Source organism: Aplidium turbinatum, chromosome 14 (assembly GCF_918807975.1).
Source record: "Aplidium turbinatum chromosome 14, kaAplTurb1.1, whole genome shotgun sequence".
NCBI lineage: Eukaryota > Metazoa > Chordata > Ascidiacea > Aplousobranchia > Polyclinidae > Aplidium > Aplidium turbinatum.
Genome location: NC_137485.1, coordinates 14,832,458 through 14,849,605, shown reverse-complemented (window position 1 = coordinate 14,849,605; position 17,148 = coordinate 14,832,458). Strand labels below are relative to the sequence as shown.

Here is a 17,148-nt window from a genome sequence, read left to right as displayed (position 1 = left end):
TTAACCACCGCACTTGCAAAACTTCGAACTTTAAATTTGTGACCACCAACTACACCAAAGAAACAGCTATTGATCGATTGTACCTCAATGGTAAATCACATCACCCCACATCTACATTCAAGGCAATCATACATGGAGAAGCATTACGACTTAGGAGATTGAATGAAACACAACACGACTACACTGCAGCACTTGAACATCTTAAGAACAAGGCTTTGAAATCAAATTTTCCCCAAAAACTTATCAAAGAAAAAATTCAACTTGCTGAAAAATGGACAGAACAGATACCTAAACCCACAGAAAAAAATGCAACCAAAGCCCACAGAGTAATCTGGCCTACATCTTTTCCTAATTTACTCAAGACCACCAACGCAGAGAAAAAACTATAGCCCAATCAAATGATGACATATAAAAAGCCAAGCACGCTGGGAAATTTACTCACAAAATACAAAAAAATTGCCCTGAATACAGTAACACCAACCAATGGCTACTCCAAACCATGCGGCAAATGTGCACTGTGTGGTAACCATGGAGCGCATAAGCCTATGGTAAAAGAATGCACCTCTATTAAATGTAAACTCAACAAAACATACAGTCTCAAACAAAAATTAACTTGCCAAAATTACGGGATATACATTGCAACGTGCACCATATGTCACGAACACTATGTAGGACAAACCATGACAAAATTTTCCACACGTTGGGCCACACACAGATCTATTTGGAACAGTTTTAATTACTTTGATAAATCCGGTGACAAAGCAGCATTATTGAAACATTATGCGAAGTTCCACAACAGTGAACTCAAAAAGAAACCAGCTCTGGCAGACTGCTTTGTCGTTACTTTCGCCGAACAACCCAGCAAACATTATTTAGACATCGCTGAAGATAAATGGTTACATACAATCAAAGCCACCATAAACATACAGAAATTGATTCGACCAACCACTTAAATCCCATGTCATCAGCAACCTCCGACCCCTGTGGTGTAGATTCTTCAACTATGCCCATTTAAACGTATTCTTTTTTGACGCTTTGTCTATGTAAGCTTATGGCAATGGACTGAAATTAAATTGCGTTTTTCTTTGTATTCGTCTTGTTGAACTGTTGTAATTTACTAGATGGGTGCCCATTTACACTTATTCTTTATTGACGCTTTATCGATATAAACTTACGGCAATGGACTGAAACTAAATTGCGTTTTTTCTTTGTATTCGCCTTCTTAAACTGTTGTAATTTACTAGACCAGTGGTTCTTAACCTTTTTTTCCCCAGCGCCCCTTTTCAGAGATTTCCATAGTCTGGCGCCCACCATAATATAAGGGCTGTAGCCTACTAATGACATTTTCTTCCAAGACTATAAGGCTAGCCTACAGCCAATAGTAATTAGTTATTAGTTAGTAAGAAAAAACTAGTGCCGATGTTAGTTTTAATACTAAAAAATCAGCACAGATGTGCCTTAAGGCTCTTAACTTAAAAGTCTTAAGGCACATCTCTGCTGATTTTTTAGTAGTTAGTAAGAGTTACACTAATAACCATTATTGACTGACTATTATTATGACCAGTCCTTATGGTTTGCTTGCACTGCCTGCCCGCTGTCCCTGCCAAAAGCTGACCACAAAATGCCATTTACTTACTACAAGGAAAGGGAAACAATGCGCATTATCAACAATAAAGGCCATGCACAACACCATCCGACGTCCACGCTTGTCGGATGGTGTTGTGCATTGTGCTGTATACGCCAACATAGAATGCTCTGAGAGAGAATCACTACTTCCCTTGTTAAACACAATCTCTATACTGTATATAGCTCCTCATCCTCGGTGGATTCTCGTACCCCCAGCAGAACTACTAAAGCAAATTTGCAGTGAGAAAAATATCGTTACACCTTCTGAATGTAGCGCCCCCTATAACGCCCCCTGAATATTTCCGCCCCTCTAAAAGTTAACAGCGCCCACTAGGGGGCGGTAGCGCCCAGGTTAAGAACCACTGTACTAGACGGATGATCAGGTTAATGTATTTCTTGAATTTTGTACCAGAATATTGTTGGAAATCGTGGGAGAACACCAGTTAAGATTTAGGCTTGCAGGTTTTGATTTTAATATTATGTAACCATCTATTTAAATATAATTTTTATGCGTGTTGATAACATCGGAGTTTGCTTTATTTGTTCGTTTTACGTATTTTTCAAATTTTCTTCTTTTTTACATGTGCTAGCTGAAGATGCTATTACTATAGCGAAATCGATTCTTAACTTAATAAATTACACTAAGAGGTTAGATTGTTGTGCAAATGCCAGCATTTGATGAATGCAAATTAGCAGTACCATCGTTTAGATTTAGGCAACAAAAAAATATGAAATTATCCGATCATAGTCTATTTATAAAACTGCCCAAATTGGCATGATGCAGTTGCCTCGGCATCAAAATTTACAAAGTCTTTAATTTTTTTCATAATATCCATAAATGCATCATCTTGATTTGGCCAACTACAAAATATGAATTTATATAAATCTGGTGAATACTTTTGTAAAACAATTCGGGTGGAGAGGTTACAGTACTTTTTCAACCATAAACGGACATAGCTATAAGCAACACTACAACATTTAACAAAAAAATGTTATACTTGTTAAATGTAATGTTAATGTTGTGGTGTTGCTTAGCTTTGTTTGGTTACTTTTATAAAACTACCCAAATTAAAATGATGCAGTTGCGCCCCAAAATAACAAAAAAATATTTAGTTTGTTTATGCAACTGTGTCATGTTATAGTGTTAATTTCACCAACATTTAAAATGCTACTGCTGAAATATATAATCTCAAACCAGTCATAATATATTCATTTATTTCAAAGCTTTCCAAACTCAAAACCTGCCATGCAAGCTGGAAAAATATTTGCTTTGCAAGATCTTGTGTGAAACATGGCAGCTTATTTTCATTAATATCTTGACTTCTGTTCTGTGGAGACAGATCCAGTTGTCTGCATTAACTTGACCTGCTTTTTCTGGTTGCAAAAAATGTTGGCAAGCTACATGCGTATCTTTAAAGATGAATTCAGTTGTTCTATTTTCATTACTTTGGTAAGAAATTCTAGCTAGCTAGTGATCTTGTTATGTTATATTTTCACTGTTATCATGCACCGCATAGGCTACATTATATTTGGGCAATTTCTATAAAAGCGTGCAGATTTGGGCAAATTTACGTTCTGTCCCCCAAAAATGGTTTGGTCTCGTACGGCTATGCTGCCACCACTCACGAACCAAGCAAGAGCCAATCTGCTGAACAGCCGGTAGGCTAACAATTGTTACGTGACAGGCAGCGGGCGAAATACGTGAATAGAATCACAAAATCGTAATAATAACAGCAGCAAGAAGAGCAAGTTTAAAATAAAAAGCTTTTACCCCCCCCCCCCCCCCCCCCCCTTGCAACTTGAATTGACTTTACGTTGGGATAACAATATGCAATATATTAAACAATATATACATAACATTATATGAAATAATAACAATATGCATTAATATAAAAATAAAATAAAAAGATAATGCCCAAAACATAGGGGGGCAGCTGCCCCGCCTGCCTCCCTCTGCCGGCGCCACTGCCTACGTTTCATTTGACTAGTTAATGATTAGGCCGACGTTGCGCTGGTCGATCTATTGACCCGTTCAATTTGATCAATTCTTTGAAATGTCAGTTAACATAGACCGAGGCGCTGAAAGCGAGAGAGAACGTTTATTCACCTTTGAATAAGAGTCTCCTGCAAGAACTGAGCAAATAGCAGTTGAGCAGGTGACAAATGATTGAACTAGCAACATTTCAGAAAGTTGTAGGCTTTTTGATGTTGATCAGTCTTTTGGAGGCTTTTGCTTATTGAAGGACTCTGAGTCTCTTGCTACAAAAAGGATAATTTAGGGTTTTGAATTTTCACAGTTGAAGTGCATTTGCAAATTGCGATTCTCACAAGTTTCTGCTAAATGTTTTCATAATTTAAATTTGATAGTTAGAAACATGGTACATGTTACAAAGTGACTGAAAGTTGGCAAATGATGAAACTGAGCAAGCGGGAAACTTGGCATGTCACAAGTCAGCAAATTAAGTTTTAGCAGGCAATGATTAAGCAAATAAATTTCATTTGCTGACTTGACAGCAGCTGAAATGTAGGCTACTTGCTGAGTTGTCGCATACCGATTGTCGAGTGGTCTGCCGACCTTTGAATAGTGGCCAGCAAGTTAAATCATCTAATAATAATGTTATGGTTTTATTTATTGTCGCTCTACAACAGCTAAGGTCTTTTAGCGACAGGGCTCATTTTTAATTTATATCAGGTTTACGTTGTTATCACATTATTACCCGACTCATTCTCACTGCGCCATGCAGGATAGAACACAATCGGTACCGTTTTTAAAGTCTTCGGTTTGACCCGACCTGGATTCGATCTCAGATCTACCAGCACCGGAGCCGAAGGCGAAACCACTCGGCCACTGAGCTGGTAGTTAAATCATCTCTGGTCATCTCTAGCTACACCAAAACCACATAAACAAGCATCAATCGCTCATTCACGCGCAACGAAAGCTGTAACGTGAAACGCACGAATATTGGTTTACAGTAGGTTTTTGAAAGAACGAGGTTACTAATATCAAAGACTTTGATACAGGGATCCCTGCTTTGATATCGACTGTTGTGAGAATAGACAAAAGGTTGGCTATAGCTATGCGAAAAAAACTAGCACCATAATAAAGCTCTACAGAAAACAGGAAGCAACAAAGTACAAAAAAACAAAACAATCATTGTGTGCTATCAAACTATTTTTTAAGGAGACATTAAAGTAATATTTAAACTATCGAAAATCCAAGTCCAAATCTAATTTTAAAAATATAGATAGCTTAAATTTACTCCAGCTGAAATTTCGCAGGATTTCAGTCCAAATTCACACCCATGTTTATCTTTGCTTTCTCAGAAAATTCACTTTGCGGCGTCTGACAATGCTGTTGTGCGTTTTGAAAGTTGGAGGCTGTTTTGAAAAACTGCGCTACTGAGTTGATGTAAACAGGAAAAAGTTTGTCTAACTTTTCCGTCCTTGTAGAATGACGGTAAAAGCTTGTGTCATCGAGTTAGTTCAACAGTTCATGAAAATATGTATACAAAATTAATTGGTAAAGGCCTACAGCCTGACCAGATCATCAAATACAGAAAACCAGTAGGCTAGTGTTGACAGGGAGGTCTAAAGAGTACTTTTGGACCCGGGTCAGGGGCGGATTTACCTATGGCGCCCCCTAATATTCCACTTTATTTTTTTATGTCTGCATGCAAATTTCCTTTTTATGCTATACTTTAACTTGCCAATTTCCATTTTACTAACGTAAAACAATGCGTGATGTTTAGTCTCGGCAAGTAGACCTACTAACCGCTATTTTACTAACGTAAAACAAACGCGTGATATTTAGTCTCGGCAAGTAGACCTACTAACCGCTAATAACCTTTTATTGTGTACGTAACAATGACCTTTCATCACATAAAAAGAAACTTTTTTTAACTCAAGTTTAAATAATATAATGCATGGTAGCAATCCAGATTGTATGGCAGTTTAGGCAGAGAGATAGGATGGAATGCCATACATCAATCTTTTGGACAGTAAAGCTGGATCTGGTCTTGAACACATCTCTGCTAAATTTGTTACGTATTTTATTCAAAACATGTTTGTGATCGAATTACTTGTTTGAGAAAATCTAATGTCATTTTTATACGTTGTTACAAATTACAATTACGTATTGAGACGTCTTTGCAACATTATCAGCATGAGTAGTTTAATCATATTGTTCTTTTGCTCAATTGCATCATTGTCAGTTCACAATATTTTTTTTTTGCTGATAGGGTATAGGCTCGATTTCGCTTATTTTACAAAATAGAAATACAGTAGTAGACTCTTATTGCTGCAAGCGCTTTGTTCATATTTGAATTATTTTTTTATTCGCAATATCTTAACTGAGTACCACTCACTTGTACAAAGTACACCTAGGCCTCACCGTTTGAATGTTTTTTATACGGTAATGCATTTTTTGTGCTATGCACCAGTGAGCTTCAGGCACTCTAGGTTGGTGATTTATTGAAATGGATTTTGGTAGTTACCTCTTTTCATTCACTTGGAGCAATCACTGTTGTATAGCCTAAAGTTTTAGTGGAAAATACCTAAATTATCATTTCACGTTCGTTATTGCTTTTAATTGCCACGAGCTGCATTATGGCATTGCCTCAATTTTACAACTGATTGCCACTTGTGGTGTTGATTTGTGATGTGGGAATGACTGGTAGCCTACCTGACTTAGATAGGCAATTTTATTGATAAAAATGCAAAAAAATTTCCCAAGCCATTTGCGGCGAGGTTGTTCCAAACTTCTTTGGCGCCCCCTAAAATTTTGCCCTAACTCCGCCACTGACTGGGGTCCGGAATATATTTAGGGGCCTGAAACCTTTTCAGGGGGCCCAAAAAGTTAAAAAGATGTTGCGCATGGCATACCTTTGTTATACCGGTACTGTAGTGCATTTGTTTAGCGATGCCATGTGTTGGGGGCATGGGAATATGTCATTGGTAGAACACCGGGCCCAATGTAGCCTCTCGACAGGCCTGCAGAAAGCAATGGTGTTTTATTAAAGTATGAAGACACTGGAGTACATTTTTATTTGCAACTTCACTTTCTGGTTTCATCCCACTTTTCAGCCATGGCTTTAAAAGTGTTGGCCAGAGTGGTTGTGATTATTCTTGCTTATCTTTGGTTAACACGTATAAAACGTGGACCAGTCTATAAAAGTGAAAAATCTCTTCAAGGAAAAACTGTTTTGATTACCGGTGAGTAATTGTGATGTAGGCTAGTTTACTTTTACTTTTGTTTTTTATAGGCCTATCCTACAAGCAGTTTTGAGAAAAGTGTGTTATGGATTCAAGGCCTGGACACGTTGAATTCATGTAAAAGAAGCTGCCGGCTGAATTGCCGAGCTAAATTCGTTTCACATGCCTTGAAGGAGTCTCAAAAGCGGGCAAAAATTGTTTGTTTACAACTAGTTTTTAAAAAAGTTGTTTTACATTGATTGAAGGCCTGAATATGTTGAATCTATGTAAAAAAGGTTGATTTACTGTTCTGCTATATGAAGTAGTTTCACTTGAGTTTACAAGCCCATAGCAAGACCAAAAAGCTGGCAAAATTTTTTGCAATAAAAAAGCCGATGGGTACGTCAGAATGACGTAAGCGCAAGAGCCGACACAGACAGGTTAAAGCAACTGCAAACAGGCGGATGCCACCGACAAGGTTTGACTTTTGGTTTGGTTTTTGAATCTTTATCCTCGGACTGGCGCATGGCGGATGGCGCAACGGATAAGGCGTTGGCTTTCCAATTATGCAAACCTGGTTCGACTCCCGGCTAAGCTGGTTGTTGAAAACACCGCTCACCTCTACCCAGGGTGTAATAAATTGGGTAGGCGTAGTTGCTGAAGTAAAGGCGGCCGAGAGAAAGGAACTGGCCACCCTACTCTCCTTAGTGCTGAAGGCTTAGTACAATGAGAACCTTATCTTCTCATACCCAACACTTGAATCAAGTATGGGACCCACCTTTACCATCCTCGGACTGACAAAGCCTTGATCGGTTATTCCTGGTAGTTTCGCATACTTGTAGAGGCTCTTGACACAGGGCCGGTTACCAAGATTGACGTTTGAGTTCATTATAGCATTTTAATTACGTTGACTTTTGTATACTTTTGAAAAAAATCTAAAATTAAGTGAATGATAATTATTTAAACATGTTTTTCTAGGCGGCAATGCTGGCATAGGAAAAGCAACCATCGTTGAATTAGCAAAAAGACATGCACGAATCATCATGGCATCAAGAAATTTTCAAAAATCGGACACAATTAAACAAGAAATCGTTGAGCTAACTGGCAACAAAGAGGCAAGCAACAAGTTTTATACACAAATAAAAGTTGTTTTCCTTGGTTTTGAAAAGGTTAGCCGTTAAACCAGGGGTGTCCCATGTCCGGCCCGGGGCTAAATCCGGCCCGTGATACGTTTTTGTATGGCCCGCGCTTGTTGTTTCACAATGGGTTATTTTGGCCCGCAGACACACAGAAATCATACCAATTCAACTTGCATTATTAAAAAAATTAATTAAGACAGCATTTTCTCATAGACAATAGAAAAGTTAAAATCATTATTGCGTCATAATTGCGAAACCATTTATTGTCCCGTAGAGGCGTAGAGCCTAGAGTACACTACTAGTGATGATTTGACCGATATTCGAGCATTTATTCATTTTCTTGTTAGCAAATTCGGAATTCTGCTGCAATTGAAAAGTACTTACCGTATTGCTATTCGCTTCTTTCTGAGTGAATCCTGATGAGGTTCATGCTCACCTGCACCCAATTGGGCTTCGACAGAAACATATTTCCCTTGCGTTTTTTGTACCAGCACTTGGATAAAGAAAAATTCCAAAAACTGCAAACGTTTACAAAGAAAACATTGAGCGTATTCGGCTCAAGATATTTACACTTGTGACTTGTCCACCACTAACCAGTAACCTCAAACCAAATTTGACCTGGATATTGAAATCAAGACGCCAGTTTTATCCTTCACATTAACAGAGCTGTGTTTTACAAAAATTCTAAATGTTTCAATTTATAATAGAAAAAAATATAATTTATATTCTAACTTATCACATCCGGTGATGGGCTATATAACTTATGTCTTATATTGTATAACAGAATACTTAAACTTGCATATTGCTTTGTTGTGTGAAAATGATATTAAATAATACAAAGCTTCTATATAATGCACCTTTGCTCGAGCAAAACAAGATTCTCAGATATCTTTGGTCCGAGGGCTCTTCCGCATTATCAAATTTGACCAGACTGGGGAAAAGTTTAGACACCCCTACATTAAATAAATTAGTTAAATGCTTCTTTCGTTGTTAAAATATCATTCTAGTCAACATGTAGGCTACATTTTTATTGTACTTTGCGTAGATACGTAAAGATTAGTTACCTCATCATAATAAGCTTTCATTCACACTTTCAAATATTTATCACATGAAAATATTTTTACACTATGCAGATAATTATCATGAAGTTGGATTTGGGAAACCAAGAGTCTGTCCGATCATTTGTCAAAAAGTTCAAAGAGGAAGAAGATAGTATCGATTATCTTATAAATAACGCAGGTTATTTTTAAATGCATTTTATTCGAGCTCTACATTGGCATAAGATAGGGCGATCTAGCCTGCTTAGGGCCGGTCGCATGCGCTCGCATATGTTTTGCTGCTTATAAAATTCTTGCATGAACGCTATTTTTCGGCCACTCCACAGGCAACAAGTATTTACGAAATTCCCATCACTATGCGTCTGCTTAACAGTCAATAGGAGTATTTTTAGTTGGTTGTGAAGCAGTAATCTTGTGAATTTAGTTAAAAAATTGCATCGACCGATCCTGACTCTACATAACCTGTCCACTGTCCACCGGTCATCTTCGAGATAACAAGGCCGATTGCGCTATTGTGACGTAAATGTCTACGTCACAGAGGATACACTGCGGCTTATCAGCGACAGCAACTAGCGGGTAGGAGGCTATCTATTGTAGTTTGTTTTTTAACTCTACTAGAGACCAGTTATGCAATGTCCTGTTATTTGAAAACACAAAGTTTTATGCAATTTGTTTTATTTTTAGTACACACAACAAGCATGACCAGATAAACATCAAAGCATGCAGTGAGAGTAGCAAAAGCAACATTTATTTATTAATGCCGATAAAAGTCGAATATACAAAAGCAACACAAAACAATGAGACGACAATTTCACATTGGTTGAGCGTTTGACAATGTTGAATCAATGTAAAGTTAAATTCCTTCATCATGAAATAAAGGTAGTAAAAGTTCAGACAAATTTCATAGCGCAATAAAAATATACAAGCATTTCAAAACAGCATACGTTAGCCACAAAAAGTATAAATTACTTCAAAGTTTGCAGTTTTCTTCTTTTGGCCAATTTATCACTGATAAGTTTATCGTTTCGTTTAAAACAATAATTGTTTAAAAGAATATTGGTGCATGCCCACAGAACCATTTTTACTAATTTGTATTTTTCATGCCCTTTTTCACACTTCTTTTCATAAAAAAAACATAAAATCGTGGTCTTCCAAAACAGTCAAAATACAATCAATAGCATGACTTTTTTGGGAACAAGATTTTTGAAACTGATCAGTTTCACATAATTTATTAATTACAACATATGCCATCAAAACAATATAAACAATATCGGAACATGGGTACAATAAACTTGCTCTGCTAATGCCTTTTATTAATGAATTTTCGATTTGACTGGCATCACCGCAAAGATTAACTACTTTCTGCTTGCAGTCAGAGCAACCCAACCTTTTAGTAACAGCATAACAGCAGTAGCCTACCCAGCAACATACGTTATAACCGGCATATAAGTTTGTAATGAAGAAAAATCGTTGGAAAATTGGCCTTGTTATCTTGAAGGCGACGGTCCACCCCGATAGCTCAGTTAGTTAGCGGGTGCCTTCGTGAACGAAGAAGCTTCAAGATCAAGCGGCGCTGGTTCGACTTTCGGGGTGTGCGCTTGAGCAACGCATTCTAAGGACTGCTCTTTATTCAGTGGCTCCTAATGGATGGAATAATTTACAGCAATAGGAAAACTTCACTGTGTCAATCTCGGTGACTGGCCCTGTGTCAAGAGCCTCTAGTCTACAAGTATGCAAAACTTCCAGGAATAACCTACGAAGGCTTTGTCAGTCCTAGGATAAAGATTCAAAACCAAACCAAAGCTTGTGCTAAAAATCTGTTGCTTCAAAACTTGATCAACCTTGGCATAAATTATAAAATGAAAGAAATTATGCCCTGTGGCCTACCAACACCGTGACATCCAATAACTAGCATTCTCAGGGTCGTTGGCAAAATTGCTTTTCATTCCAGTTTATAAAGCGATATAATCTTAATACAATGTAGGCTAAGATCAGTATTAAACAGATTAAATGTTTTTTTTAAAAGCTTTCACATCACGAGACTTGTATAAACGCTAGTTTTAATTGTTTGGCATTGTTTAACTTTAAGATAAGTTAGGCCTATGTACCTAAGTCAAACTATAGTCATAAAGTAGTAGTTTGCATAAGTTAATGGCCGCCAACTTGACATTGCTCCAACCGTCTGGTTTGTTTTTGAATTTTTATTTCCGGACTGACAAAGTCTTCGATAGGTTATTTTTGGTAGTTCCGCATAGGCTACTTGTAAAGGATTTAAACCATTGACGCAGGGCCGGTTACTGAGACTGGCAGAATGAAGTTTCCGATTGTTGAAGTATTATTGCTGGGAATGTCGGCTGCATAGCCGAGTGGTGAGAATCCTGGAACGGCAATCGAAAGGGCGCCGGTTCGACACCGCTCAAGCGCATGCGGCTATGTCTGTGGCAGGACACTTAAAGGCGTGCCTGAAGGTGGACAAGAAGATTAGCTTCCTTGCCTTCTCGTCCACTTAATCTAAATCTTCAACCACTGGGTGTGAGCCTGGATACGACAAACAATCATTGCTGGGGAATTATTCCATTCATTAGGTGCCACTGAATGAAGAGCAGTTCTGAAATGCGTTGCTCAAGCGCACACCCCGAAAGCCGAACCAGCATTGCTTGATCTTGTGTGGAGTGCTAAACAATTGAGCTAACAGGATGAACGGATATCTATTTATTCTGACTAGTCAGCCAAGCGTAATCATACGTCTATCCAGTGAAAGTTATTACATAAATGGCAGAAGTATGTCGAAAAATTACTTTGTTTCTCTTACATTTTTCAGGAATTTTTTATTTAAACGGGACTACTGACGACGGAGTAAGCAATATATTCAATGTCAATCATCTTGGTCATTTTCTTCTTACTAACCTCCTCATGGACATGATGAAGTCGCAAGCCAAACAGCGTCCTGTCCGCATCATAAATCTTTCTTCAGCAGGATACAGGTACTTTTCAAAAAGTTGCATCGCTTGGCAGCAGTGGCCGAGTGGTTAGCGCGTTGGGCTCGCAGTCGAGAGCCTGTATGTTTGACTCCAGCCACCCACACTTGCTGTTGTTTCTCTGGGCAAGAAACTTTACGATAATTGCCTCTACCCAGTGATCGATTTCGGGTAATGGGTAGTACCAAATTTAAGTCATAAATAGAGTAGACAACCGGAAACAGACATTGCAGTCGGCTGCAGCGTGGGTCAGGTGTACGTCGGAAGGCGTACACCGATGCATAGCGCTCAAGTCCGCTTTCCCGCAATGCAGGATAAAGATAAACAAACAAACAAACAAACAATTCATTGTTTAGGCTACCAGCAGCTGTAGAATGGATTACATTCCAATCATGTAATCTAGGTTTGGCTCCCGGCTTAAGCTGCTTGTTAAAAAAACACCGCTCACCTTTACCCAGGATGTAATAAATTGGGTGGGCAAGGTTCATGAAGGAAAGGCGATCGAGAGAAATGAAGTGGCCGCCCTACTCTTGTTAGTCCGAAGGCTTAGTAAAATAAGAACCTTCTCCCGATGCTTGGATTCAAGCACGAGACTTACCTTACTAACAGCTGCAAACTTAAAGCTGTTGTGAGTTGTAATATCATGTGACCAAAATTGTCGGGTGACCAAAAATTGACCTTTGACCAAAAGGAGCAAATTAATAGTTGTCTGCAATTTTTGAATAAAGGTTCGGAAGCATCAGTAAAGAAAGAATATATTTGAATGCTCAAAGTGTGAAAGATTTGTGGCTTGCTTATTTCGACAGCAAAGTGGCAAACAATCTTTTCACTTTGGAGTTGGATAGAAGATTTAAAAAACATGGAATAACATCTTACGCTGTCCACCCAGGTAATGAATGCAAAACTTTTAGGCTACTGATAGTTTTGGTAAAGTGCGATACGGTATTGTGGAAAAGAGGAAGTTTTTTTTTACCTGACTAGCAACACAAACCTAGGCTACATAGTGCATTAGAGCGTTTTTCTATCCGTAGCCTATCTTGTATAGTTTTCATGCCAGCATGGACTTTCGTCTATATCTGGAATACCCCGACTGGGTGACTGGGATAAGCTTAGGTACATCGACTGACGGAATAAACGTAGGTTACTATTAGTAATCATTGGTTTAACCCTGACAAGACCCACTACTAATATTCGTGATTCAAATGTACCGGTACACGTTTGAAATATAGCAAAACACACAGTATTTCTATTCTAATTTCGGTTCAGGCTAGCAGGATGCCTCTCATTCTCTGCCATTTAAGCTTTTGGGCCATATGATGTGACTTGAAACAACTGTAGCATACACAACTATTATTAAGTTCCAAATAAACTCAAGAACTGTGATACACAACATTAAAGGTTTTTGATATAGGCCTAAAACTGTAGGACTGATTATGATTAATGAAATAAAAATGCATTAGTTACTGTTACATAACACAGTGCGTGCTCGATACTGAACACTTGGCTCTTGCTTTTCAGCACAAAAACTTGTTGTTCTGTAGCCTACTGAATATTAAATGTTTTTTTTATTTTTTTTTTATTTTTTATTTATAATATAAATGTTTTATTTATAAATTGGCTTTTGAGCAAACATTTGAGCAATTATTGAGCAAACGCAAAGTGGAAAACTTTGAATCGACTCCGCACCGGTGTAGGCCGTACTGAATCAGCGTTGATAAAATGGGTCGACAGCATGGGCCCAGTTACATGTATACGTGGCACCAAGCCACAAACAGCGGACCATTTTCTTGTATGCCCCCAGCTTACCACCCAGTGCAACAAGTGAGACCTTTCAATATACTACTTCGTCGCACAAGAATGAGTCAATCTGTGGAGTAACAACTAAATTTAGAAGACTCGATAGAGGAACAATATTTTAGAAATTTTTATAATAGGCTATAATTATTTTATACTAGAATATAAAACACAACTCATGACAAGCCTACTATGTCATCTTCAATACGAATATATTACAATAGCCTAGTTAACAAGTAAACTGTTTGTAGGTTTTGTACGGACAGAAATGATAAATGGATCGCCATTTCTTCAACAGATTCTAGTAATAATATCTTCTTTTTTGTTTGGCAGGTAAGTGAAGATATGTTTGCTCATTTAGCCTATGAGCTTTTTTACATGGTAGACTCAATATTTTGAAACACGTAGCCTCAATGCAAGTGCTTTGTTAAATTTCGTTTCGAATGAAATTTCTCTGTGAAAAATTCCATAGCGTATGTTGGTTGATTTGCGAAGACACTGAATGCAGCAGCACGAGGGCCAGACTGGCAGAAATACAAGCAACAACGCATTGGTGTCGCTACTGTAACGTACTATGTAGCTTATCAAGACATTATACTGTTGGAAAAAGCAGCTGTTAAAACAAAACTAGCAGTTAAAAAAGCTTACACAATCACTTTTAGCCATTCGTGAAATTTCAAATCAAATAGCTTTTAAGTTACTCACCTCTCAGCTAGTCTGACGTAAGCTTAATATACAATCACATCATTAGGAAGTGGAAGCATACTTTCCTGTCTTGGTGGCTGTTGTTAATAACTGCATACAATTTTGAAATTGCATGTGTAGCTTCTGGTAACAATATTGTGAAGGTGGACGTCGTAAAAACATAAAAGGTATTAATTGAAACATCTTAGGAACAGCCACATGCAAGCAAAAATTGTTTTGGCCCACTTCTTAGATAGCGCAATGCTGTCAAAAATCTGCAGGCATGCCGATTGAATTTTGCATGCATCAGTGTGGCCAAGGTAACTTATTTTGAAAAAGTCCTTAAAAAAAGTTTAAGCTACAAGCCCACAACCCTATAGAAAAATGTTTCTTTATAAAATATTTTGTATAACTCTTTTTATTTGAGTTTATTGAAATGTCTTAGCATTCGTAGATGACACGCCACTAAAATAATTTCATTTTCACCAAAAAAAGTCTCTTAGCCCAAACCAAATTCTATTGTATCAACTTTAAGTAGGCTATTTAACAGTAGTCTTAGGGATGCTTAAATTGATTAGGCCTGTACGAAGCGAATTTTTGTCCGAGTTTACAAATTAAGCTGGGGTATTGCAGTTCAACTGAAGATTTCAATCAAACAAATAAAATCAATACCGGTAGGCTACTGTTTAATAAACCTTAATAGCCTGTTTTTTTTTTATCTTTGTTGTATCTTTCAAAGATTTTCATTCAAATAAAATTATATTTTTATCATACTGATGATAAGCAGTGAAACATTACCATTGCAATGTATATCATATTCTATTCCAGAAGTCATCAAACTTTTTTCTCTGAAGGCCGGATTGCTGCGAGATTAACAGCTGCGGGCTGGATGCAAATTGCGAAAAGTTATACAACTATTTAGAATCTCCATTGACTTGAATTGAGCACAATGCTAATGCCAAGGGAAGCACATGTACAGAATTGTAGTGCAGCTGTAATTACCGCAGCACGTGGCGGGCCGAATGAAATCAGTTCGCGGGCCGGTTCCGGCCCGCAGGCCGTAGTTTGGTGACCCCTGTTCTATTCGATTACGAACCTTCTGAAGATTATATCAGGATTGAAACAAGATGTTTGAGTTTTTTGGGGAACCGTGACTTTATTTGCTTGAGTTTTCTCTGCATGGCTTTATGGTTGGTGTTGATCAGCCACTCGCCTGATCAGTGTGATTGGCACTTTTTTGTAATGTTGATGATGTTTATTTAAAAAAAAATTCTTCTAATTACCGGTAACTGGTTAAGAATGTTCAATAGACTATTTTACTTGTCGCAGAGACTCTTTCTACGGAGCTCAGACCACCATGTATTGCGTATTGGATGATGATGTTGTGAAATACAGCGGAGGGTACTTCAGCAACTGCGCTCAAACCGAACTCTTGCCTTTTTCCGCAAATAGAACAGATGCTGAATACCTATGGGAAGAAAGTTTAAAGTTGACTGGATTTGTTTGAGAAAAATAATTTTTCATTGTTTTTTTTCATGGTAGGCTAATTTATCTTTTATTTTTAAGAACTCTTTAACTGAAAAGAGTCACTAACTTTGTTGGTTTATTTCACATTTTAAAACGTTTATTTTCACGCTAAAAACAAAACTAACCTCCACACAATTGCAATTCAAAAAAATATGAAGTGCAGTAGACCTATAACCTACCGTATGCTGAAATACGACAGATTTGACCAATGGCCAACTTACGATTTATTACCGTACCTATTAAAAAATAAACTTGCAGCAACCTCTGGTAGCAATCGGCGATGGAGGCCGAACTATTGTGAAGGTTCTGCTCCACAGGGTGTAGAAGTTGTGGTAAGCTATTGTCTATGAAGCAGTAAAATGTGTTGTCACTGGTAAGCCACATCAATATGAGTTTCAAGCGAGCTATATGTTTCATTTGAAATAGCCTTCAGTAGGCTACACTAGATTAGGCTCTTAAAACGAAGCCCAGTGAGTGTGTTAAGCAGTTGGATGTCATCTTGCACAAAAGGTGTCTTGGAGTCAGTTGCAGGACGACACTTATAGTCAACACTTAAGCTATTATCTTAAGATACTTATAGTCGCGTATTCCCTTTTACGCGGAGTAGCCTACGTGGCCGAGTTACTTAATCCAGTAGACCATGCTACTTTTGGGCAAGCTTTATGAGTTGGAAGGACTGGTAAATTTTTGGCAGTCCGTAGGGCTTGAACGCAAGCATCTGATCATATTAATCGGCTGTATCCAAGATGCTGTATCCAACGTGTCGGTGCAGGCCAAACACCCAAAGCAAGTTGGGCCCACTAGACACACGCATGACGTAGTGGGCGGGGTTGTCAGGTAATCTCGGAGGACCTCGGAGAGTAGCCTATTAGTCTAAAATTGGGGCGTTTTAAGACAAGTTGGCCTAATAAAAACGTTGTAAGTTATTTAGGCTATGATCCAGCACTGCACTGATGTCACAGGAAAGTCAACATTGGCAGAGATAAATGTCCAAATAATTTGCTGGCCGTCGGACAGAGCGTATGAAATTAAAGCCAATTTATAGTTTTTTTGTCCGATTTTCAGACAACCTTGTTGCCAGGCCCGGTATTAGGAGGGAAGAGGGTGCAGGTGCCCCGGGCCCCCTGACTTTTGAAGGGCCCCCATACGTGA

General features: G+C 38.1%; 1 protein-coding gene across 1 annotated transcript; it reads left to right on the top strand.

The window, feature by feature from the left end:
• The first annotated feature begins 6,638 nt into the window (after window positions 1-6,638).
• On the top strand, window positions 6,639-16,311 carry LOC145783510 (retinol dehydrogenase 12-like). Its single transcript, XM_082595400.1, has 7 exons — window positions 6,639-6,837; window positions 7,795-7,931; window positions 9,089-9,194; window positions 11,835-11,997; window positions 12,720-12,880; window positions 14,037-14,118; window positions 15,799-16,311. The coding sequence occupies exons 1-7, from the start codon at window positions 6,711-6,713 to the stop codon at window positions 15,974-15,976; spliced, it is 954 nt and encodes a 317-aa protein (XP_082451526.1). The 5' UTR covers window positions 6,639-6,710; the 3' UTR covers window positions 15,977-16,311.
• Window positions 16,312-17,148: the final 837 nt, after the last annotated feature.

Coding starts and splice junctions, on each gene's coding strand:
- LOC145783510 (XM_082595400.1), top strand. CDS start 6,711: ATGGCTTTAAAAGTGTTGGCCAGAGTGGTTGTGATTATTCTTGCTTAT. Junction 9,195..11,834: donor TTATCTTATAAATAACGCAG/GTTATTTTTAAA, acceptor TACATTTTTCAG/GAATTTTTTATTTAAACGGG. Junction 12,881..14,036: donor ATCTTACGCTGTCCACCCAG/GTAATGAATGCA, acceptor AACTGTTTGTAG/GTTTTGTACGGACAGAAATG.